General features: G+C 41.3%; 2 protein-coding genes across 2 annotated transcripts; one reads left to right on the top strand and one right to left on the bottom strand.

Moving 5' to 3' along the window:
• Window positions 1-1,019: 1,019 nt before the first annotated feature.
• ace (angiotensin I converting enzyme (peptidyl-dipeptidase A) 1) lies at window positions 1,020-15,021 on the bottom strand. The gene is made up of 26 exons (XM_088284349.1): window positions 14,736-15,021; window positions 14,425-14,655; window positions 11,405-11,572; window positions 11,248-11,335; window positions 10,180-10,323; window positions 9,508-9,699; window positions 9,234-9,331; window positions 8,827-8,996; window positions 8,478-8,701; window positions 8,259-8,403; window positions 7,973-8,071; window positions 7,228-7,350; window positions 6,948-7,153; window positions 6,737-6,873; window positions 6,165-6,323; window positions 5,980-6,067; window positions 5,760-5,903; window positions 4,810-5,001; window positions 4,332-4,429; window positions 3,622-3,794; window positions 3,312-3,535; window positions 2,929-3,073; window positions 2,739-2,837; window positions 2,395-2,517; window positions 2,103-2,287; window positions 1,020-1,513 (listed from the first exon to the last, which is right to left on the bottom strand). The coding sequence occupies exons 2-26, from the start codon at window positions 14,644-14,646 to the stop codon at window positions 1,272-1,274; spliced, it is 3,888 nt and encodes a 1,295-aa protein (XP_088140475.1). The 5' UTR covers window positions 14,647-14,655; window positions 14,736-15,021; the 3' UTR covers window positions 1,020-1,271.
• Window positions 15,022-20,891: 5,870 nt separating this feature from the next.
• On the top strand, window positions 20,892-24,820 carry abi3b (ABI family, member 3b). The gene is made up of 5 exons (XM_088283746.1): window positions 20,892-21,316; window positions 21,679-21,846; window positions 21,930-22,109; window positions 22,185-22,255; window positions 23,274-24,820. The coding sequence occupies exons 1-5, from the start codon at window positions 21,182-21,184 to the stop codon at window positions 23,827-23,829; spliced, it is 1,110 nt and encodes a 369-aa protein (XP_088139872.1). The 5' UTR covers window positions 20,892-21,181; the 3' UTR covers window positions 23,830-24,820.
• The last annotated feature ends 159 nt before the right edge of the window (window positions 24,821-24,979 follow it).

The following is a 24,979-nucleotide window of genomic DNA, read 5'->3' as shown; positions in this document are numbered from 1 at the left end:
TGTTGTGTAAACCGCAATATTATAGAACAACACATTCCAAAACATTTGGAGTTTTTACGCATTATTGACATCATTCATTTCAATGAGGAAAGATACAAGCGTGCTCATGTAACGAATGAAACTTGTATCTCAAGGCCCCACTGGACAGTATTTGTGCTTCTGTGCCATTGCTGCATTTTTTTTCTTTTTACAAAGCCAGTCATTGCACTGACCTGTGCAAAACGATGAGTTCATTTTGTTTTGTTTTAACAACTCTGTTTTTTTTCTATGTGACGTGTCATCGGTACATTATCGGTCAGCACCTCCTTTATGCCGATTAATTACAGTGGCCCTTGGATTGTACTAATGAGGGAAGCGAGTGTTTCATTTTCTCACTTGACTGGAGCCGTTTTGAATCACAAGGCCTTGACTTGATGACTATTTATTGCAGTCCTGTGCAAACACAGCAGGAGCTGATTTTAGGACGATGTCACACTGGATTCCATGTTGTGATCAACTTGAAAATGTGTAGTTATGTCATAAATGTACATACGTTTCATTCTCTATTTGAACGAACATACATTGTATACTCACTGGGCACTTCTTATTCCGTTTAATACGAGGGCAAGTCCAAGTTTGACCTGAAAAATGACATCCTCGTGATATTGTAGTGGCCAGTGAGTGGGTTTCATTTGTTGTGTATATTTGTACGGGACTTTGGGATGCCGTCCAGGTTTTTTTTTTTGGCAAGCTTTCATTGCCAAAAAGCAGGCTGGACTAAGAAGACATTGATTCAGTCGTTTCTGCTGGGACAAAATGTTGCCTAGCTGCTTTTGCTCATGTTACCTGAGAGCTGCCAGGTATTCTGCTTCGACACTGAGAACTTCAAAACCTTACAGAGGCCCCTTTGACTCCTCTGGATACGGTGGGGGGGGGACTGCTAAAGTGCATCAACTCTGATGATTTTTATACTGTGCAGTTTTAATGTAATTCAGTTGTTCATAACATCTGTCAAATGAATTTTCTGCAAATGTGCCAAAGTCGGTCACTTTTCTTTTTTTAATTGTAGAAATAAGAAACAACATCAAAAATGCTTACACAATCAATGACTTTACAAATATTTCCTCCCTACCTATTAACATTACAAATAAATTACAAAATTGCAATGTTTTTTTTTTTTTTTTTGCATAGACAAAAATATAATTAGAGTATACAATAAATATACACAACTTAATAGGAAGGTATAACAAATGTGATCAGATGAACTGTACAGAATGACAAAACACCGATATTCACATTAGGCTTGATGCTGTGCAGGATGCACTTGCCATGTAGTCTTTTTGCTTGAGCTCTATCGTCGATAACGACTTGTTGGACCTCTTTGACTTGCTGTATTTGTAGGCCAGGAAGATTGTGGCAACCAACAGGACCAGACCCAGGACCAGCAGGACCCATTGACCTGCAATGGCGGCTGCACTGTTCACGTCCATTCCCAGGAAGTCCACTGTGCTGGTCTTGATCTCGGGGTCACCTGCTGGAAGTGCGAGGAACGATAAGCAAGATTTTCAGATGTTTTTATGATGACTAAGTGACTAAATAAACTGCAGTGATTTTATTTATTTTTCTGATATGGTCTAAGCCCTCATTGCCAAGAGTTTGGACGGGACTGTTGCAGGTTCCCAAATCATAAAACACAAGTGTAATGGATAAATAAATCAATGAGGCAAGCATCCTGAGTGACTAACATTTGACTTTTGGTCATGCAAAGTGTCAAAGGCAAGGTAACGTATGGGAGTGTGCTGACTAAACCCAAACTGCGTGTGTGTCTTTGTGTGTGTTGTCCAAACAACAGCTGCGGTTGTCTCTCCCTGGTGTTCTCTTTCACTCCCATCAATCTAATCTTTTCACATCCTTTCAACAGAATCTCATCAAAAAAACAAGCAGGAGGAGAAAGATTTCACTGGAAACTACAACCCAAAAGAAGTCGAAAGTCTTCCAGCTGATACTTTTACTATTTCCTCTTGGAAGGAGATTCGCTAGGACATGTGCTTCCCATATGTTGGACTCGATCTTGTCCGCATTTGTCCGGAACTTTTTTCAGTGCAGTAACATTCAAGACTTACTCAAAGGCTTCCAGTCGTAATCGGGCCATCCGCGGATGTCCCTGTTCTTGTCGTTCTCTTGCTCCAGCCATTTAATGAGAGGTTCGAAATACTCCATGAGTGGCTTGGCGCTCATCTTGGGCTGGCCTGTGATCATGGACATGGCCTCGGGCCAGGGCTTGCTGAAACCGAGCTTCATCACGTCTCTGCAGATACGAGCGGGTCGTCATGACGACACAACAATGACAATATCAGAATCACTGTCATGAAAATCACACACGTGACATGATTCATGTCCGTCGTGTTCACGCACCCCAGCAGCTTCCCGGCCTCCTTTGATTGGTAAATGTCACACGTGTGCAGGGGCCCCACGTGCTTGGCGGCGTTACACAGGGCCTTGTGGAACTGAAACTGGATCACGAAGCTTACAAAGTACCTGAGGGATGATGAATACATCCTTGTTATAAAAGTGCTTGAAAACCAACTCACGCTAATGACTGATGATTCATAAGTTGGGTCACATGGAAAATATCGTCACCAACAGCTCAACGCCCTCGTCTGTTTCTTATCTCATCGCCACGCGTGTGTTCGCACAATGTTGGTTCATCAGTGATTAATTATTTGATGCATTGTTTGTTTTAAAGGAACAGCACTCACCTCACGTAGGGAACATTAGCAGGGATGTGGAACTTTGCACCTGGGTCAAAGTCATCCTCAGTGCGGGGGACAGGTGGACACAGGCCTTGGTACTTCATTCTGCATTAAAAACAACCAACACATCCGTTAATGGGTCTCAGTGGTTCTCAAGCTGGGATCGAGTCCCCATTGTCTCAAGTCTCCCGTTTACCTGAGGTTCCACCACTCTTTATTGTACTCAGATGGTGGGATACGTCCATCAAACACCTTCCATCTCCACTGGTCCATGAGGTAGCCAAAAGGTAGGAAGGCGATTTTATCAAGCGCCATGTTCATCAGGAAGTTGATGTCACTCTCTGTAACATCATAATAAGGAGTTTGAATTAGTATATATATATATATTAGAGTCTCTGAATTAAATAGGAAATAAACTTCTCATTTGGTGAAAAATTCAATTCATCAAAAAATTCACTTGATGTACATGATATGTATATTATACAGTATGCACGTATTTTGGTGTGTGTGCGTGCAAAAAAAGTGGTACTGGTGCATCCACCGTTCTAACAGACACTGTCTGAGTTCATGCTACCTCACCATTATTGTTCTCCACTTTATCCAGGAGGCCGATACTCTTCAAGTGTTTGGGTGTGGACACGGACAAGGCCAGAACATCGCCGATGGCCTCGTGGAAGCCCGGGTTGGCACCCTCACGGAAGGCCAAGGGCTGATCCTTATACTGCAGGAAGTACTCGACGTGGCCCATCTCGTGGTGGACGGTGATCAGGTCATCCATGGTCACAACAGTGCACTGTTTGATTCTGAATGGAAAGACATACAATGACATACAGACACCGCAGAAACATTTTCAAACATGTAAAAAAAAAAAAGAAAATGCTGCTTTAACCTGAAGTCTTTTCTGTTGTAGAAGTCCCATGCGGAAGCGTGGCAGACCACTTGGCGTCCGTCGGTGGGCTTCTCCAGCATGGATTTGTCCCAGAACTCCTTCGGCATTGGCAGCAGCCCCAGAGAGGTAAAAAAGTGGTCTGATTCCTGGAACATTCTCTTGGCATTCCAGCCCTTGTTGCCGGTAAAAAAAAAAAAGAAAAAGATGTATCAGTGAAGTTGAAAAAGCCTTACACGTGCAACAGACTTGTCATTGGTCAATTTGAAATAGGAGTGAAATGAGAATGCAGACGTTTATTTTTGCCGTTTCAGTCACAATGGATCCCACGCCACAGAACGCACAAGATCGAGTCCCATTTATCTACTCTTAACATGATGAAATTCTCCTTGAATCGCAAAGTAGCCTGCTCAGACAAGGAGAAACAAACCAACACAAGTACACATCATTTCTCTCCCCTTTGTTTACAGTTCAACCACGGCTGAGTGCTATTTTCGTCAGGCTGTTTGCATCAAGTACCAACAGAATATTTTCTGTACCTTATGAAGGCGTTTTCTGGTTGACTCATTACTAGAAAAGTTGCTTTAAAAAAAGATTTGGAAGGTTGAAAGAATTAATTCATGGAGACTTTAAATTATGACTTAATTCTTCCCGCACTGCAAGTTCTTTTCTGTAAAATCTGCTCAAAGAATGCATGCAGTTAGTATATTCACCTGTGCCACCATCGCTGGCGTGGCATCAACTTGCGTGGCGTGTGGAAAAGGCATGATCAGGTCCATGATGCCGGACCACGTCTGCGCCCACATGTTACCTGAGGCGACACACGACTGTCAGAATCCGCTTCTGCTCCGTTATGTTTATTCACCGAGCTGCATTCTTGGAGCGCCAGTTTAATTCCTAACTGTGTTCAAGTGTCACACACAATCTCACGCTTGACGCTCCTGAAAGAAAATTAAATCCTTTGCAATTCCAAAGGCATCTGCAGCCAGCTGCAGAATATTAGTCGTACCCGAGTATGCCCCCACACAAAAGGAACATTTTGGCTGGAGTGTTTGTGCAAATTCCACAGCACAGTTCTGACTGCCTTGTGGTTTTGTACGGTCTGAGCAAATCAAATAAACACTTCGACAGATCCAAATAATAAAAAAATAGTTGACTTTTGTGACGTCCATTCCGGTTGCGCAGCCTCACCGAGCAAGTGAGCAGGTATAGGTCCCCTCAGGTTGATGTGCTTCGGACCGTACTTGTTGTACAGACCCCTGCGAACGTAGGAGTGCACGTTCAGGTAGAGCGGCTCCAGTTCCTTCCACAGACTCTCCAGGTCCTCCTCAAAGGTCGGCGTTTCATACAGTGAGCGCCAGAAAGCACCATTGTCAGTGTGACCTACAGAAAAGAATAGATGGTGATAACTATCATACCCTGAGCTCATTTCATTACTGCGCAACCTAATGAGAACTGTAGCATTAATTTAACCTTTTGAAAATTCCTTCCAGACCCACCCGCAATAAATTAAACCTGCTATATAGAAATACCGTATTCAGATGCTCCTTAGGCATGTTTTCTAGCATTTATGGCACTTATTTTTTTTAAAAGACTTAATAATTGAAGATCATATGATATATTGACAGCAATAACAACGGATAACACAATAATATTGTTCGAGCGGCATAATAGTGAAATGATCCCTCTAAGTTTTTACAGTAAATGAATCAATTTAACTCCAAACCGGCGAACTTCAATTATCATCTCACTATACGTGTCAATAATCATGCCCAAAGATGTGCATTAAAAAATAATCCCACAACTGTTGCTTTCTGTCGGCGTAAAAAGCAGGATTAAAGAGGATATGCCGTTCATTAATCTTCAAACAAAACCATCATGAACTGAAATATTCCGATTTACACCCTTTTTGACAGTAAAATCCGCAAATTTTCCAGACCTGTAAAGCCGCAACACACGATGAAGGGTTGTTAACAGTAGCTTCCCTCCCGCAAACTTTAAACCAAATAAACCGCACTTTTTATGAAAACTATAAGCCCTCCTCAATAAATTGCGAAAGAAAATACGATATAGAGTGGGAACAAGTGCATCTTTTGTTGTATCGTATTATATCTGAGATGCAAAACAGCTTCCGGTCATACCGTTGAGTCTGGCAGCTTGGTTGGCCAGTTCTACGTATCGCTCGTAATCCGAGCGAAGTACTTTGCCAGCTGCGTCTCGCCAGCCCTTCCAGGCAAATAGCAGCTCGTTATAATCTCTGGACTCCGCCATGATCTTCTGAAGGTCTGAAAGATAACGGAACATGGTCACTGTGGCATCACCTGCCAGATATGCCCCAATGTATCATTTTTGTGTTCTTACCTGGATCCAGTGGATGGCATTTTCCGTTATCCCTGCAGACTTCTGCCACACTATATTTGGTCTCCATGTTGGACAGGAGATTGTTGTACTAAAACAGTAACGATCAACATTTGCTTAGTCTGAGCCCATTCCGCAGCAGCTGCTGTGTACAAATATTTGTGAGGTGCAAAGAAACATTTCCACACCTCTTCAAGCTGCGCCGGCGGCAGTGCGGCCCGCTCGATGTCGCTGAGTTTTTTAATGATGCGTTTGACCGCGTCGTTCTGGAAATCCGTCGTGTCGAACTGCCGTGCCCGTTGGCCATATTTTAAAGTGTGGCTTGACATTTCCAAATTCTTCTGGAGCTGGTGAACAAAATTGGCTTTCATTCAGCAGGTGGATGGATGGTTGGAAGGAGAAGGTGGGATTGGTGACTGCTTGTGTTGTATTTGACGATGTATGGAGAAGAAAGAGTGATGGCAGGATCAAGAAAATAGTTGGATGTGCTTGACGATGATGACGTATTGGATATTTAGCGATTTATTTATTTTTATTAATGATGGATGGCAAGAGGCATTGCTCCAAATAATTGATCCATAACGGATGGATCAATTGACGGATGTATAGTTTTTTAGTGGCAGATTGATCAATTGATAGAAAAGGTTGGATGGATCAATAAACTCCTGTTCAAAGGTTTGGGGTCACTTTGAAATGTTCTTATTTTTCTATTTTTTACTGGCCCCAAACTTTTCAACATCACTTTTGTTGAAGGTCTCACCATGTTCTGCCTGTTGGCTTCATTGATGTCCGTGTTATACGCCCAGGAGGCCTCCGTATACGCATTCCACACCACTTCAGCTGTACTGTTGTACTCATCCAGAAGATTCGTGGCATCCAGCTCATCTGTGTTTTTATCTACACGGGCAAGGGCAACATTAGCCACGACGCAGAATCAAGGAAACCCTCAATCGTGTGGTCTGGGAGTTTACCGATATCCTCTGGGTAGCCCTCAGGAATGGGCGGGACCCAGTTAAACTCGGGCCATCCCAGGACTTCATTGACATTTTGTTTTTCCAGCCACTTGATAATTGGATCAAAGTATCTCATCAGTGCGCCTGCGTCCATCTTGTTCGTATTTATAGCCTCTTGCAGCACATCAGGCCAAGGCTTAGAAGAACCGGCCTGAAGAAGTTTTCTGAAAGACAAAGACATTGTGTCACCATACCACCACCTCTCCGGAGCTTGACCCCGCGTCAATATAAAACTTACTTTAAAATGGCCCCCGCTTCTGCAGAGCGGTAGATGTCACATGTGTGCAAGGGTCCAGTATGTTTGGCTGCCTGGCACAATTTTTCGTGGAACTGGAACTGCAGGATGAAGCTAACAAAATACCTGCAGACCAAAGAATATTAGTATTCAGGTTGCAAATGTAACTTAATGCTTGTGATAGTATTTAGGCCGGCAAGGAAGGCTTTTAGATGGCCCACAACTTTTGCACTTCAATGCCGCGAGCACTGGGTGAATGTGCAAACAAACCACAAGCGCCACTGTGCTGCCTGACTAAAAAAAAAAAAAATAGAATCCCCTTAAGGTAGGAATACAAATATTCCTTCTTCGATTAGTCATGTTCTTTTGTGGTTAACTAAGTCCAGCTTGTGTCCATGCAGCCCGTTTCCTGCTATTGTAAAACGTTCGTATTGTTGAAAATCCCATTACCGGCAATTCTGTTGACTGCATTCAGATCAGCGTATACAATAACACCTTCATTCCCCATCGTGCATGCATTGTTAGTGTTATTCCCATCTTGCCTAGTGTGTTTTTGTATGTGAACGCATGAAACGCCTTAAGGTACTCACATTTCTCCATTTATGGCTTTGTTGGGTTTTGGATGCAAGTCAGCGCGATTACAAATCAGACAGCCAGAATGCACATGCTGAGGCATATCGACACCAAGTGAATCGCCTTCCCTTTTGCCTATTTTAAAGTGTTGTGAATAAATAAAACATGAGGCTACCTGATGTATGGTGTGTTTCCAGGAATGTGGAATTTTGCGCCGGCATCAAAGTGCTCCTCCGTGCGCTTGGTGGGTGGGCAGATGCCTTGATATTTTGTCCTTGAGAGAAGAATAAGAAACAGATGGATTACATAACCGAGACACCGCGGGAAGTTACTCCATTTATGAGTTTTGTTTGTTTTTTTGCTAAGTCTGCCCATGTGACAATGCGTGACTCCATCATATTAAGTGAATTCAAATAATTCAAATTCATTCTTGGAAAATTCAGAGCAACCCTAAAACCTACCTGAGGTACCACCATTCTGCGTTGTATCGCTCCGGGGGGGTGTTGCCCCCAAATACGCCCCATCTCCATTGGTCGATAAGGTAGCCAAAAGGAAGGAAGGCTATCTTCTCCAGTGCCATCTTTAACAGGTAGTTGATATCAGATTCTGCAGGACCACCATTTGGAACTTGAGTTCAACATTCTCATTTAATGATCTGCATGTCGATCGTGTCTCTTTACCAACGTCAGACGTCACCGACTCCAGCAGCCCGATGGTCTTCAAGTGTTTGGGTGTGGAGACGGACAGAGACAGGACGTCGCCGATGGCTTCGTGGAATCCCGGGTTGGCCCCGCGACGGAAGCCCACCGGTTGGTCCTTGTACTGGAGGTAATACTGCACGTGGCCCATCTCATGGTGGACGGTGAAGAGCTGCTCCATCGTCACTGTGGTGCACTGCTTGATCCTGCAGCGCGAGACACAGATAATGACGTCTCATGTCCTTATTGACTGAAGAAATCCTGCTGACATACTAAGTGTGATGTTACACACAGCCCCATGAAAGCTACGTATATTTTAACGTCAAATTACCGGAAGTCTTTGCGGTTGTAAAAGTCCCAGGCAGACGCGTGACACACCACTTCTCGATCATCGGGCTTCTCCAGCATGGATTCCTTCCAGAATTCCGGCGGCATCTCGGCTAAGCCCAGAGATGTGAAGAACTCCTCTGCAACACGAAACATTGTCGTGGCGTTGTAGCCCTGCCAAACACAGGAAACAAAAACAGGGGTCATCTCCGTAGGGTAGGTTGGGTCTCCTCACGCTACTAAAGTGGGTTGCCAGGGACAAAATTCTAGATTACAATACATGAGAGAGAGATATCATTTCTAGCCTAGGAGGTTAGAATATACAAGAGTCAGTAATCGTACTGAAAAAAAAGCGTTTCAGTTGTAGTTGAGTGATTCAGTAGCGTGTGACAACCCCTCCCATTCCCTTACTTTTTTGACCATTTCTTCAGTCACGTCTATGTTGGGTTTGTCAGGAAACGGTATCATCAAGCCGTAGATATTGTTCCAGGTCTGGGCCCACATGTTTCCTGAGGGCGAGGAAGAAAACACACTTAAGCAACAATCCATCCTTGTTATGGGATTCCGTGCTGGCAAATGCGGCATAGGAAATTGCTGCTTGAAGCGTGTACGTCCTCTGCGACGAGATAAGAGCGTGTTGGTTATTGTTTTTTCCAAGCAGATTGCCAGTAAAGTGTGCTTGTACCCAGAAGATGAGCGGGAATCGGTCCTTTTAGGTTGATGTACTTTGAGCCGTACTGCTTGTAGAGTTGTCGGCGAACAAAGGCGTGCAGGTGCAGGTAGAGCGGTTCGATTGTTTTGTACAGGCGCTCGATGACTTCCTGGAAGTTGTCTGTCTCGTACCAAGAGCGCCAGTCAGCCCCCGTGTCTTTAAACCCTATAAAGTTAGTTATATACATGTACATTAGGGGTGTCTTATCGCGATACATGAGGTACTTTGCAATTCAAGGACAGTGTGTGTGTGTGTGTGAGATATTATTTTTTATTTATTATTTATTTATTTATTTTCATGGGGGAAAAAAATGAGGAATTTTGGGGTGTTTAAAAAAAGAAAAAAAAACTCCCAATGTATTTCAATGGTCGTCAATTATATAGAGATTTTCTGACCCCTATCCCCTGCAAATAAAGCTTGACATAATCTCTCCAATAACTCTTTTATATATGTCTTTATAACTTCAAAGTGTTACGATTCGATTTGGTTGACTCGATACACTCGCATCTTTTAAATCCAAACAGATTTTCCGATTCAAATACGGTTTTATTACACCCTTAATATGCAATCAGAAATACCTAGATGCAAATATTATCTTTTCATATCCAACCACATGTAGTCTGTGTTTTAGTGTGAATTTCTTACCATCAGCTTGTGAGGCTTTGTTGCTGAGCTTCACAAATTTGGGGTAGTACTCCTTGAGTTGGACGCCTGACGCGTTGTGCCAGCCCTCCCAAGCGTACAGCAGCTTCTTGTAGCTCCGGGAGGTGGCCATGATGTCTCTGAGATCTGCAAGGGACCACACACGAAAAGCTTCTTTCCAAAATCATGTCGATGAAAGACCAAAGGAACATTATTATTTGCTTATTCTTTCAAAATAAATAGCTATATATTGTTTTTCAAAATTACACTTTTATTTATTTTATTTATTTATTTAGTTAGTTGATTATTATTATTATTATTAATTTAATTAATTCAATAATGTTTTTAAAAATTGTTCAGCTCCAATCATGATTCATTTCTGATATTTTTTTTAAAGCAAATTAGTTGTCATCGCATGCCAAATTGTGGTGACAGTTATAATGATAAAACCAAAAGAATGCATTTTCATTCATAAGCGTAACGTCACACCAAAAAGCGCTGTTCTGTATTTACCAACGTGTTTGAATAATGAACAAGTTTTGTCAGTGTAGTGATGAGCGTCAATGAAAAAAAAAATGTGATCAAGACAAACAAAGGTCACTAGAATGAAACCGGAGCAAAACTATAAGTAGTAGCCTGTTGATATCCTGCTTCAGACACTTCAACGATGGCATTTTTACATACTTTGAATGCACATATTTGAACAACGTAAAGTTTTCTGCCTTTAAAATCAGTGTGATCTGTTCTAAAAGCAGCAATAAAAATGCATTATTAATAAGAAATGAATAAATTAGTCTCGAAAAATTAAACTAGAATGTTACATAAACTACGTAATGCTTACAGTGAACTATGTTGCAGACGCTACATAGGGCCTTTGTTCCCAACTCACACCACAATTCAAAGCTGTTAGCGCGCATTTTACTCAACACAAGCATCTCCTCAACACTTCCTCTGTGAAGTAACTTTCCCCATCCTGTTCACAGGAACTGATAAAAAGAGTTTTCACAAAGATTTGCTCCCTAAACGTCGCCTTTACAACTGTTTTACACCATTTATGCGGATTTTACTCACGGGGTTCCAGGCTCCAGCTGACGTTTGGCTGTGGATGCACTTGCGCGGTTGAATAAATATTGTCCATGGTGCTCAGAATGGTGTTATACTGCGCACATAGAGAAAATCAGAGTTCAGTGCTTATAGGGCGAATGAGTCAAAACCAATCGAGACGAACCTCTCCTCTTTCTTCTGGAGGCAGGTTGGCGGCTCCAAGAACCATGACTTTGCTCATCAGTTTCTTATCTTTGGGGTCGAGCGTGTCGAGCAGTTCGGGAGTGAACACCGTCTTGGCCTTCAGCCCCCAGGCCTCAGTAAAGGCCTGCTCCCACATGGATGCATTTACCTGAAGACACCGTGAGGGGCACATAGGAAATATACAGTCAATTTGATACAGTGCAGTTGGGTGTGGCCATTTGCTGCCTGATGCTCCGTTTTTTTTTAGTGGCCCGCCGCATATTCTAATACAGGGATGGGCAACTAGTGACCTGAGGTAGCTGAGACATGATCAGCCATGAAAGGTTATCAATCTAAGTCGCCTTTATAACACCAATCTTAAAAGTACACAAACAAGAACCGTTGACAGTTCGTTTTAAGTGAAGAGTTACAAAATTTGTGTTATCAAATGTGTTTTTTTTTTTAATGATACGACACAAAACAAACATAGAATTATTTATTTATTTATATATATATATATAAACACACACACACCCACCCACATCTGAAAAGCAGAGTTGGAAAGAATAGAAAGGAAAACGTGTGTCGTGTCAAAGGTAGTGTGCATATTGAATATTTGGATAAGATTCGGAACATGAAGCCTAATTAATTTTGTTTGCTTAGTCAGATATTGAGAATTCAAATGATGGCAACAATATTTTGACTTGAAAGGGTGTTCCAAAAGCACACGTCAGCCTAGTTTTTCGTTGAAGATTATTGAATGTCAAATCCTCATCAATCCTGATTTTTACGCCGACAGAAAGCGATGGCTCTCGGTTAATGTTATAATGCAAGTTTTAGGTCATCTTTCATGCTCTCGTTATATTATGTTTAAATGTGTTTATATTCATTTAAAAGTGTGCTTAAAGACCTCGAAAAAAATGATAGGCTATAAAAACATGCCTAGCGAGTATTTAAATAGGGTTCTTCTCTAATCGCGAATTTGACTTATTGCGGGGGCGGCTTGGACTGAAACCCCGGTGACGTAACGTTACCGTATGAGATCTTCAGTTCAGCATTCCAGAATGCTAATGCAGTGGATTGTTGTTGCACAAGGAGGTTGTGCAGGTGCAATATTTCAATCCCCTCTTAAATTGTCACAGGACCACTTGACTGTACATTCCCATGCTGTGTTTAGTTTAGTTTTTTTTTTTTGTTGTTTTTGTTTTAGGCCCAAAGAAACGAAACTGCTATGTTGCAACCCTAATCATTTCACTCAAGGTCAAGAGTGACAAACACTGACTGGCTCAATCACAAATGGGGAAAATATTTGCACACACATTGTGATTACGCCGCGGCTTCTTTCCAGCCTGGCTCTTATCTTCAGTTTTCTCAGCAGGCTGATGGAGGGAAAAGTGGCGACGCTGAGTTGAAGCATTAACTCTAACCTTTGTGCACTTCCCCTCCATTGCGCTCTTTTACTCAATTATTTTTTTTTTTTTTAACTGGCCCCCACCCATGCATGCAATACAAGCCTAGCGTCTTCTGCACTAAGGCAGTAAAAATTAAGAAAGTGGCTTTAGCTCCTGTTTTACCGCAATATACAACCTGCACATGACCGTGCATTGAATGACAGTAAAAGCATTGCTAAAATAATGAATTACAATAAAAGTTTTAATACAAGGTTTATGGCAAAAAAAAGTATAAATGCTCAGTCTGATACCTTTTTCCCTAAATAATTTTATTTATTTTTTTTGCTTCAGTTCATTGGACATTATGCTGATCCTTCTTTTGTGTGTCATTAGGCCTGCAGGGGGCGGTATAATGCAGACATGCAAATATAAATAAAAATGATCTCAGCTTCTCAGTAAGCCACCGTAACATTTCTTATTCTTTGCGGAGGATAAAGAATATTTGACTGTGAGTAATTTTATTTTAACGGTTTGCAACACCGATGCCATTTGTTAGCCTGCCTACGGTGTTTTCTATTGTTGGTTCACATTAGGCCAAATGGGATTCTTAAGGTTGTGTTGAACTGCGGTGTATCACAATCATCGTCATTATTCCTCGTTTTGTGACTTTTTAGCCGTGCATTGTTAAATGACTAATTGTACTGAGCAAAATTGCACTGGCTCTTATTAGCTTGTTCAGGTGTCAGATAAATGCAATTACTTCTGTTTATAACACCTTGTTTTTCATTTTGCCACATTAAAATCTTGGTAAGGCATCTTATATAAAGATGTAACCAGCCAATTTAGCAACATTAATCTTTGTGAAGCCATTTTACGGCGGCGTCTATTAGTGGGCCTTGAAGCCTTTCATAAACGTTAACTATTTGTTTCCTGTTAATGGCTTTTATTCTGATGCCAACCGGAACCTCATTTGCCCTGAAACCAAATCCTCCCTGCCTGTGATGCGGCGGTGATGGCACTTAATGTCTTCTCCATGTTTGTTATCTCCCTAACCGCAGCCTTTTGCTGTTTCCAAATGGGTTCCCATCGCTCTTTATGATGCATTCTGCTTTGCCGTTCACCTCGCAGGCGCAACACATTTCGACTCATTCTGCACCGTGACCCTGTTGGCTCCGGCATGGCGGGGGCCTGCATCTCCACCTGTTCTCCAGGCCTGGATGTTATAGACTAGAGAATTCCTGTTGTGACAGCTGTACAAGCACGGACATCACAATAAAAACCTCAGAGTAAGTGTTTTTTTTTCTTTTTGCCCTTCAACCATTCGAATCTCTCTTGGTGACTCTTTGGCTTCATGGATGCGTGCAGCTGCCTTTTTGCTCCTCAGGCATCATATGAAGCCAACTCTACCGTTAATGTCATGCTTGCCTTTAGAAAGCCACTGCAGCAAAAACTAACCATGTCTTTAGAACTGTCAAAGGTTGTACGTTGCAACATTTGCACCTCATCCAAGCTGTGACTTGGCTGCTTTTAAAAATCATGGAAGTAAATTGTGGAAAACTCCAAATCAGGCAAAGCTCACTTCACATGCACTGGAGTGTACAGCTTGGATATTCCAGGAGTGGTTTTTTACCTGCAGTTGAGAGTTGTATTCTGTCAAGTTGGTGTTGTAGTCCCAGCTGGCAGACACACTGAAGAAGAAAGCCTCCTCCGCTGTGCTGTTGTAGTCGCTGAGAAACCTCACTGCATCGGCCGCCGTGCTGCTATAGTCCCCCGGCAGCCAGCTGGTTGGCACGGATTCACTTTGTTGCACCGCTTGCAGCACGAACACAAGCGACCAGACAAACTTGTCCATGTCTGCCTCCTAGCAGCAAGTGCCAATAATAAAATAAATTTTAAAAAAAAAGTTGGGAGGGGGAAAAAAAAAAAAAAGGAAAAGAACACCTTTCACTGAAGCTCCTCGCCACTGGTCACCGAGCTCCGCGAGTGTCTTTTAAAAGACGAGTGTGACCCAGCCCACACGCCTCTGCAGCCTACACTGGCACCCGTTTACAACACAGAACATAATCCCCACCCTAGAACACGCACACTAATGCCTTACTTGTCTCTCTCTCTCTCTCTCAAGTCCCCCCTCCCTCTCCCTTCCTCCAGACGGGGCAGCATCAGCATCTGGAGGCCAATCCGAGCACAGGGAGATAAGATACGACACACCAGCCGAGCCGAGAAGAGACTTGTCACTTCCTAGCGGACCGGCACGAGGACGGACGCAGAATACGTTGCTCTCTGCTGCCTCTGTCAGTACAAACGCACAAACAGGCTCAGAGGGGGACGGAAGAGGGGTGTGGTGGAGTAGCCATTGAGGGGGTAGAAAGCAGAGGCATGACGGGCTGGGGGAAATTAGAAAGGTGAGACGAACGCAAACGCTAAAATTGACTTATATACTCGCTCGCTTTCTCACTCAAGAGATATTCGCTCTTTGCCCCGATTGGTTTTGACATTTATAAACTGATATTCTAATTTTTTTTGGGGGGGGGGGTCTCGTAGAAAAGTAACAGAACATACAAAAATGTATACAGTGGGTTTAAAATCCCATTTTACAGTCATTGAAAATAACTAAACAAATATAATCGTTTCTGAATGGGAAGTAGAAACAAGTGTGTTCATTTAAAGTATCATTTAAAGTGCCTCTAGTTGCTCCAAAACGAAGTCCAGATGTTCTAGTCGGCTATTTTGTTTGCTTCCTAGTAGAAGCCTGAAGGTTGTCAGCGAACACTGACTGCGATTTGGACCTAAATTAGCGAGTAATTAGAACACAAATTAGAGCACATAAACACATTTACAATCGATAATGTGGTTTAGCGAGTGTAAAGGAAGACAAAGGGGGGAGTGGAATGGTTGTCATATGTTTTACATTTAGTACCAATTAAAAAGAAAAAATAAAATAAAATAAAAATACCCCGATAGAAATTCAAAAGACAGAACTTTCTTTGAGAATAAATGCAATTGTACACCCCCAAAAATTCATCGCCTCTTACTAAGCTGCCGTAATAGTAATAATAAAGAAAATATGCCCGTGATTATTCTCATCACGAATGGTTTATTAATTGTCCATGTGAGTTGTTTAATATAAACTCCCTTGTCTAATAATAATTCCAGATTGCTTCACACCTCCGATGACAGCGCACATGTCAGCCTAAACGTTTCCTGACCTTGACGTTTTTGTTCAACTGCATCACGAATAATCACAAAAATCGTCATCTTTGCAGTCAAATGTTAATTTTTTAAAAAACAACTGGATCCTGCACTGCTTTAATAAACCGTTCAAAACAGAACCTATGGAAGGGTTTCGGTCAAAGCGGTCAAGTTATTATCATATGCTGTCAGACGTTCACGGTCACATTGGCTTATCTTTAGACTGAAAACACACAAAAAGAAGACCTTCTGTTGGATCGCCATAAAGATTTATGCCGGATATTTAGAAGATATGCGATATCGGCGCAGATTTGGAGATGTCTCCGCAAACCAAGCTAGCAACTTATTGACGCGACTGATAACCAACTGGCGTTTGGCTACTCGGCGCGCAAGTTAAGAAACGTTGCTGGGTTGGTTGGTGATTATTCATTGTTTGATTTCACAGTCCGCGCGCGTGCACTGATGTGTTCTACAAGTCATCGGGCTGCAAGTTTGAGAACGGCGCAGCGGGGGCGAAGTGATAAAAGTGTTATCCACCGACAAAGTGTTTACTGCTCTTTTGTATTCCGAGTGTGTGCATGCGTGTTAGTCCGTGTGTGTCCTGCAGTCTTCCAATCCCCAAATAATTGAATGTGGCTCCTTCTGTAATGGAATTCTGTGAGGTGTGAAGGGACCGTGATAGCCTCGAGAAGCAAATCTTGGGTGGAGGTCGCACACCACTGCTTGCGGATACTGCTGTGTAACGTGCGTTTGTTTGTGTGTGTGTGCGTTGGGGTGAGGTCGCATCTTATCAGGTGTCACATCTTATCTTTTATTAAAGTGTTATTCACAACCCAGACGGTGCTCGGTGCGTGGAAGGAAATGATCCAATTTGACTTAATTGGTCAAAAAATGACTATTTGTTTATTTTATCTTTGCCTGTGACGTATAGTGACAGGCAGGGCGATTAAATGTTCTTAAACAGGATGGCAGATCGCAATTAATCTGTTTATCCACCGGGGTTGTAATAGTTTGGGATTTTCCATCTTAATTAGTTTTTATTTTGTTTTGACTGGTTTTTAATTAGTTATTTTTTTAATTGCACCCCCCCCCCCAAATTCTTGGTTTTATTTTAGTTTATATATTAGTTTTAGTTTAGTTTAGGGGCGGGGGGATTAGCGGCGCTCGCTCAGCACGGCAAGTAGGGCGATACTTCGGCAATTAAAATGTTAAAGTGTTTGTTAAGGTTTGTCTTCAAGCAGTTTACCGGGACCTCAACTAGAATCGTGCATTGCATTTCGTCCAAAGCTCCATGTTGATGTTATTGTGCAAAGCGAAAGATGAGCCATGATTACTTCCAGTGACAGTGCTACTTCTCCGTGGGTTTTAAATTGCATTAATGCACCAGCATTCCACCTTTGGCTAACGTGTGTGTGTGCTCTTGGGACACATCTGTGCATTTATCTGATGTAAACTACGTGCCCCGGTTCTATATCCATCTATCTATCTCCAGTGTAGATAGATACAAGGATAAATGTGGAGATAGATGGGTGTTTCAAAAGCGCCGTATCTTTTTGTCGCACGTGTTTATTCCCAAGCCGGGAAGGAAACATCATAAATGAGGCTGCTTATACGTACATCGTGCCATCTAAATGCTGCTAATCAGCGAGGGAGGAGGCCCAACGATAGGATATCTTGACTCGATAGTGCTGTCATGACCTTTTGATTAATTCATGTTCACTTGCAAGACACATTCCCCTTTCAAGACCGGAGCCGGTTGCCGCGTAATCGTTCAGTCGCTTGTTAATATTTTCCACAAGGGCAGCGTTTTGCGTCGAGCTTTTCGTGAGTGTGAAATGATGATTGATGGTTAGCAGATTCCGCTTGTGCATTTGCGGCTCTGACACAACTGACATCACGTCTGAGGTCGCAGAATGTGACTAATGTTTAAACTGTCATGATATTTAAAGCAGTGAGGAGAACTTCTGCATTGAAAAGAAACATTTGAAAGGAAACGGAACAGAATTTTTGCGCGGTCTGACGTCTGCTCGGGTGAAAGGTTATTTTTGACAACGCTGATTTCTGAGAGGAGACCAATAAAATTAGATTGCATTAGATTAGATTAGGCTGAAACCCAGAAAAGGTGGGGGGGGGGGGGGCAACCAAGAACTGTGACTTGAAAGTTCTTTTAACCATTTAGTTTGATCTTTAGCCTCAAAATGAGTAGATCAGAGGTTGAATTAGTTAAAGTTTAAAGATAAAAGTTGACCCTTCTCTCGAAAACCAGCATACAAACGTTTGCTGACCATGTTTACTAGAAATAATTTCCACTATTGGAAACATCCAATCTCAGGGTTAAGTGATGTTTTACTAATAGCAATAGGAATTCATCATTAGTCGATCTGCAAAATCAATATTACCGGTTGAAAAATACCAGCTTCAGATAAGTTAAAAAAAAAAAATGTAAATGGTGGCAGATGTTTGGTGACTCCGATTTAACATAACTTTGAATGCGTTTTGTTAAATATACTCCACCGAGAAAAAGAAGTTCGTCTAAATCATTGAAAAGCCCTAAATGAATTCTTTAAGACATTTGTAAATATCACTGCAGCAGCATATCGTTATTTAATTAGTTGAAAATGAACTTAGCATGGCACGTGTGCCTTGTTTTGAGACTGAGCAACAGGTTGTCCAATCTTATCAACATTGTGAATTTTCATTTGCATCTGGGCTGATAGGTCAGTTTAGTTTTTTTTATTTGGAGAGGGGGGGGGCACAGCTCATTGCAAAAGGTCAACTGGATTTCTTCTTTTTGTTTGGAGAAGCACATTGAAGAGGAATTATGACATCCTTGAAAACGAAAACAAGACTAAATGAATGCGATGCATCTACTAAGCATCGAACAGCTGACACATTTATATGTCGTCATTCCCTTTTAGTCAAAGTTCATATCAATGTGTTTACACACCTGTGGTTGTGCTTCTTAGCCAACCAAATATTTTTGCACTTTGTCACATGGCTCAATGCGGACTCGGTGCCAAATAGTCAGTTGATAAGCTCACACATGGGAGTCTCTGGCCCATGGTTTGTTTTTTGTTTTTTTTCAATGTCAGATAAACAAGCACCACTGTCCAACTCGAGTGGAATCTTGCTGAATTTGAAACTGTGGATGTAAACGCCCACAGGAACACACACTCAGAGCTATTACACTGCAATTAGTGGACTTCCAACTGTTCGGACAGGATTTCCTGCAAAACATGAAGCGGTTTGACTCTGCTGTCATTATGCAATGCTGTCCCACGTAAAATGCCTCTGATGCTTCTCATTATATTGGCTACTCTTTAGAAACCACAAAAAAATATATATATACTCCTGCCTTTATATTGTACATCAGTGTGAACGTGTAGTCAATATCAATAACATGACTACTACCAAAAAAAAAAGGATTGCTTGATCATCATGAAAATAACAAATATTAATATTGAGTGCAGTGTACATGCGTCTGTCAATTTTAACACAGAGCTTATTACTTCTTGGGCATCGAATAAATGCAAACGTGCTGCCAGTTTCATGCACACTACTGAAACGAAAATAAAATGTTTAATTCACCTTTTTCCGCATTTAATAATAATAATTCATGATTTTAACTTTGTGAAGACACTGATTTAGTTTAATTTCACACAATAATTACGAAACGAATAAATATTTTACACAACGCTATTTCCATGAATCACTTTAGTATTTATATTTTCAAATGATCACGTCATCACTTTTCATTCCTAGAAAATCAAAAGTTCATAGTTTTTAAATAAATTACTATAAGTGCTATTCGTTTTAATTATATATTTGTGTATGTAATATCAATTCTTAAAGGTTATTTTGTTGCACTTTCAATTGTTTTTTATATCATCAAACGTGCCAGAAGTCACATGCTTGTCTTTTTAGTTTATACCTCCCTCTAGTGGACAAATATTTTAAATGAAGCTAGGCTGTCTTTTCAGTGCACTTTCTGTACTGAAGCTCTGTGGTGTGAGGAAGATTTGTCTCATAATTATTCACACGAATACATTCGAGATTTCCCATATATAACCCCAAAACAAAAATATAGCTTGATTTTCTTGTTTGTTTTCTGGAACGAGTAAAGAAAAGTCTAAGAAGTTAAATGTTCAATTATAAAATAATATTGCGTGGGACACGGTCCTCGTCTCTTTTGGATATTTGGATATTACGTTTGAAAACAAATTTTAAAAACAGAAAAACGACTACTTATTTGAATTTGGTTTTAATATCAAAACACCGAATTTTGAAAACATCTTTGTATTCCAGTCTGTTGTCTGAACTAAACAGTTTGACTTTTATTTTTTAATTCTGAAACGAAAATAGAATATAGCACGAGACAAATCGAAATACGGCTCATGTTATTTGTTTGAGATTCCCGGAAGTTGTAACCGACAGCATTTCTCCTACTGACCGGTAGATGGCAACAATGTGGCGCCTGAAGACGAAGTCGTATTGTGTCGCCATAGCCAGGTTGTACTTGACAGCATGTGATTTATGGAGGACTTTGCCAAAATTAAATAAATAAATACACTATGAAATGTTTGGTTAAAATGTAATTAATTACTTAAATGCTTCATTAATTAATTCAATATGGAATTAAATAAATACGTCATTAACTAAATTCCCCATGATTATATGTAAAAAAAAATTTTTTTACTTAATTATGCATTTAATTATTTATGTATTTATTTATCTCTTTGGAGAATGCCGAAATATCGCGTACAGGATGAAACGTTGCAGCAGCAGAAGGACCAACTTTGATGCCGCTTAGAAAGATACAGAACAAAAAAAAAGACAAGACTGGCTTTATTTAAAATGTTTGTCCACTAGAGGGAGGTATAGACTAAAAAGACATGAGTGTGACTTTTGGCATTGTACTTCGTGGATTAAACTTCACAATCAAATCTGCAACAACATAACTTTTGAATATTAAATGAATATATAATTATAAATAATAGCAATGGTATTAATCCTATCCAGATTAAAAACTATTTACGAAAAGAGCCACGGAACCCCACACCCCGTCCCGCCCTCCTCAGTCATGGAGCAACGCCTCTGTCAGACCCCAGAACCCAAACCATCCTCCTCCTTCAAGTAGCAACATGAAATAGTCAGAAGGATTTAAAAAAAAAAAAAAAAAAAAAACATTTTAAAGAGCAATGGCGGACACCGAAAACATTTCTCAGGTTATTTCTCAGATTTTCGAAGAGGCGCCGACAGCCAGGAAGAATCTAATTGAGAACCAGAGCAACCTGCAGCAAGTTGCAGACTACTGCGAAAACAACTACCTGCAGGTGACAAATGACAAACCACACGCGCAAATATGCAGAACACGTCATTAGGTACACACACACAACATATGTTTAACAATGCACATGATGCTTAGTTTTGAGGAAGACTGCCAGCAACAATAATGAAATGCCAAATGATTAAATTGCAGTTTTACAATGCATAAAACCGAAGACGGTTCTCTTGCTGTAATGCAAACTTCCATTATAGGGGGCGACAGAATTGACTCCATCTCGAAGTATTGTACCTGCATCATTACATATTATTAAAAATGCCAACATGTCCTCAGAGCAATTCTACCTGAATACTCTTTCAACTCGTCTCCAAGGAAAGGCAAACGCGGTGTGTTTTTAATAAACTCCTGCAGGCAGATGAGCCAACGAAGGCTCTTGAGGAGGCCAAAGCTTTGGCCATTCAGGCGTTGGCCAGCGTCACCTATCAAATTAACAGCGTGGCCACTTTGCTGGTCCAACTGCTCGACTCTCAGGCAATTCAAGTCAAGAACATGGAGTCATCAGTCAACCTCATGTCACTGGTGAGAAGCATCATTCAATTTTTGTCTTTTTGTACCCAAGTGTCGGTAGTATTGAGTGTTTCTTTTCCCCCACTTTGGTTCAGGCTGCTTCTATTCACTATGAGAAAGTAGCCAGGCGGGAGATCAGCATCTTCACTACATCCAAAAACAACCAACGGGCCAAGCTTGTGGCTCCGCCCCCTTCGGGTAGGGAGCTCGAAAGAAGCTACTCAAGAGTACCTATATCGTACCGCAGCTTGGACGCCATTGGACACAGTTTCCAGGTAACCTTAAAGGTCACATTTCGAGTGTCATGTGACTGGCTGTAAGGAGGAATGATGTCATCCTGTGTCCCACAGGTCTCACAAGAGACCCCCAGAAGCAGGACAGGGACTGCCGACAGCACGCTGAGCAATGCCGATGCCTCGATGTACGTAAAAAGAACAAAAATACATGCACATTTGCTGAAATCTAATCTAAAAATACATTTGCGGAATTAGTTTTACGGATTGGCATAGTTTCCGACACCAACAGGCTTCAGGGGAAAAAGTAAGAAAAGTCGACTAGAACATGTGAAATTGACTTGAGGTGAATCAGAAGCACTTTAAATTTTGATCTTTAAATCTTGCACAATACTAGATTTTCCATGCATTGTAATTTCAAGCTATGACGTTTCAGGAAAAAAATTCCACCCGTTGTTGAACCTAACCTTTAATTCATGAATGTTACTCAGTACATATGGTTTTATAAACCTTATGTGCTAGAGGGAAAAAAACTCAGACTCGGCACAAAAAATATCCAGAAAAATGTTTACTTGTATCTCAGATTTTCTTTTAATTGTTGACTAGTGTTATTAATTCAGATTTTTAAATTGTATCATTTATATAAGCTGAATTTTCAATTTATCAACATTCTGAATAAAATTGTTCATTTTATAAACCTTCAAATTTATATAACTGACCGATTATTTCAAAATCCAAAATAAATTAAATACAGAAAATTGTTTATAATAATAATAATAAATGAAATAAGAATTGATTCACATTCTTAGTCAATTATCTATAATTAATTGATTAAGAAATTAAATGCAAAATTGTTAATAAATTCGTTTATCAAATATTTTCTGTCAGTTATTAAATAATTGAAAAATCTATTAACCTATCATTTAATGAGGTAATTGAATACAATAACCCCCAAAAAGGAACTGATTTTCTGGAAACAAAGCCTACAAAATGAATGCAAAAAATACAAAAAAAGTCTTGATGATGCGAGTGCTCTGCATGCTGTGCAAAAGACTGGAGAAGGTTCGAATTCAGATTCAGAAAATTTGATTTATCCCAAGTGAGATGTGTCCGTCCGTCATTTTCGAACTGCCTTCTGTGGCGCAAACCTCATCACATTCGACAGGCCTTGATTTAGCATTTTTTTGTTTTCATTTCTTGCTGTAGATCCAACCAAGGCATCGCTGTGCCTCTTCCATCAGTCCCCACCTTGCCTGCTGGCGACAACCTCACTCCTGACCTCCCTCCTCCTCCTCCACCTCAAGCTCCAATCGGCGCCGGGTTGTCTTCTCCTCCTCCTCCTACCAATATGGACATGGGCCAGCCCCCTCCACCTTCTTTGACCTCACCAACATGTCTGCCACCACCTCCTCCGCCACCACCAAGCAATCTCTGTCCGGGCATGTCTTTTCCCCCTCCACCACCTCCAGTTGCAGGAATTGATCCTCCTCCACCCCCGCCACCTTCTGTCAATGGTGGTACCCCACTCCCTCCTCCCCCTCCCCCTCCACCGCCACCCATAGCAGGAGCTGCCACTCTTCCTCCTCCTCCACCCCCGCAACCTTCTGTCAATGGTGGTACCCCACTCCCTCCTCCCCCTCCCCCTCCACCGCCACCCATAGCAGGAGCTGCCACTCTTCCTCCTCCTCCACCCCCGCCACCCACTGCCACCGCTTCCTGTATTGTGCCGCCTGCTCCTCCACCTCCCCCTCTGCTCCATTAACATCCATTCGTTTTTTTTTTTTCATAACTCTTGTCCTGAATGGAGTCACAAATGAGCTACGGCCAATACCAGCTGGGCTCACTGAACCGGCTGCCAGCCAATCGTTGGGCACATATCGACACAACCAATGGCACTTGTGAAAAATTCCGAACTAAGCATGCTTTTTTTTTTTTTTTTTTTTTTACTGTGGGCAAAAAATGAATTTGGGCAAAAACCTGGATAATCGTAAAGCACAATAGATTTTCCTTCTGAATGGTGACATGCAAATAAACTTGCCATGCCTTGGACTGGTAATAATAAAACTAATAATGTGGAAAAACAAAAACTGTTTTTTGTAGTTTACGCCTTAGAATAACTCTCACGTTAACATATTTGAAGGCAAATAAAAAAATTTAAAAAAAACCTGCAACATAGCAAGACCACAACACGCAAAGCATAAATCAGGGATTACGATTTATGGTATACTCATCGCATATTAAAATTGGCATACAGTGGCTGCGCACATCTCTTGCCTGTTCGGATGTTGTATATTTTCAAATATCTCGATGTACGGTCCTCATCATACACTTGCATAGAAAAGCAGCAGAGATGCCTTCAACATGTTTCAACAATGGCCCACAACATTCCAAAGAAACAAGCTCAAACAGGGATTCCTCACTTCGTCAGTATCCATTCCCCTTTAGTAGTTCTCCATGTGTACATGTTTTCTACTCAGCAGACGAGCCACCCTTAAAAAAAAAACAAAAAAAAAACAAACCTATAAAAATACCGAACTGTGATGACAAGTGACAGTGATGATATACTTACTAAGATCTCATATCAGCAAGTCAATCTTTTTACATGCAGTGCGGGGGCTGAAACGGAGGCAACGGGTCGTTATCCTGCAATTAGTTTAAGAACATGTTTGCATTATGTTCAGTTCGCCCTGAAATGTGAGCGACAAGCTGATCGTAAGGTTTTATTTGCCCTTTTAATGCTGCCAAGAGGTATTCATTTACGATGTTTATTATTGCGGGTGTTAGTTTTTAAATCATAAAGATACTGTGCATTGGGAATGTCATAATAAACAATGTTCTAAATGATTATTTAGTTCTACTTATTTCCAGAGGAAGAAACGCATCAGTGATGCCCCAGCATTGTAGGAATATCA

Source organism: Idiotropiscis lumnitzeri, chromosome 20, assembly GCF_059441095.1.
Source record: "Idiotropiscis lumnitzeri isolate Australia: NSW breed Sydney's pygmy pipehorse chromosome 20, RoL_Ilum_1.0, whole genome shotgun sequence".
In the NCBI taxonomy this organism is placed as follows: domain Eukaryota; kingdom Metazoa; phylum Chordata; class Actinopteri; order Syngnathiformes; family Syngnathidae; genus Idiotropiscis; species Idiotropiscis lumnitzeri.
The sequence above is the reverse complement of the archived record's forward strand: the minus strand, read 5'-3'. Positions and strand labels throughout refer to the sequence as shown.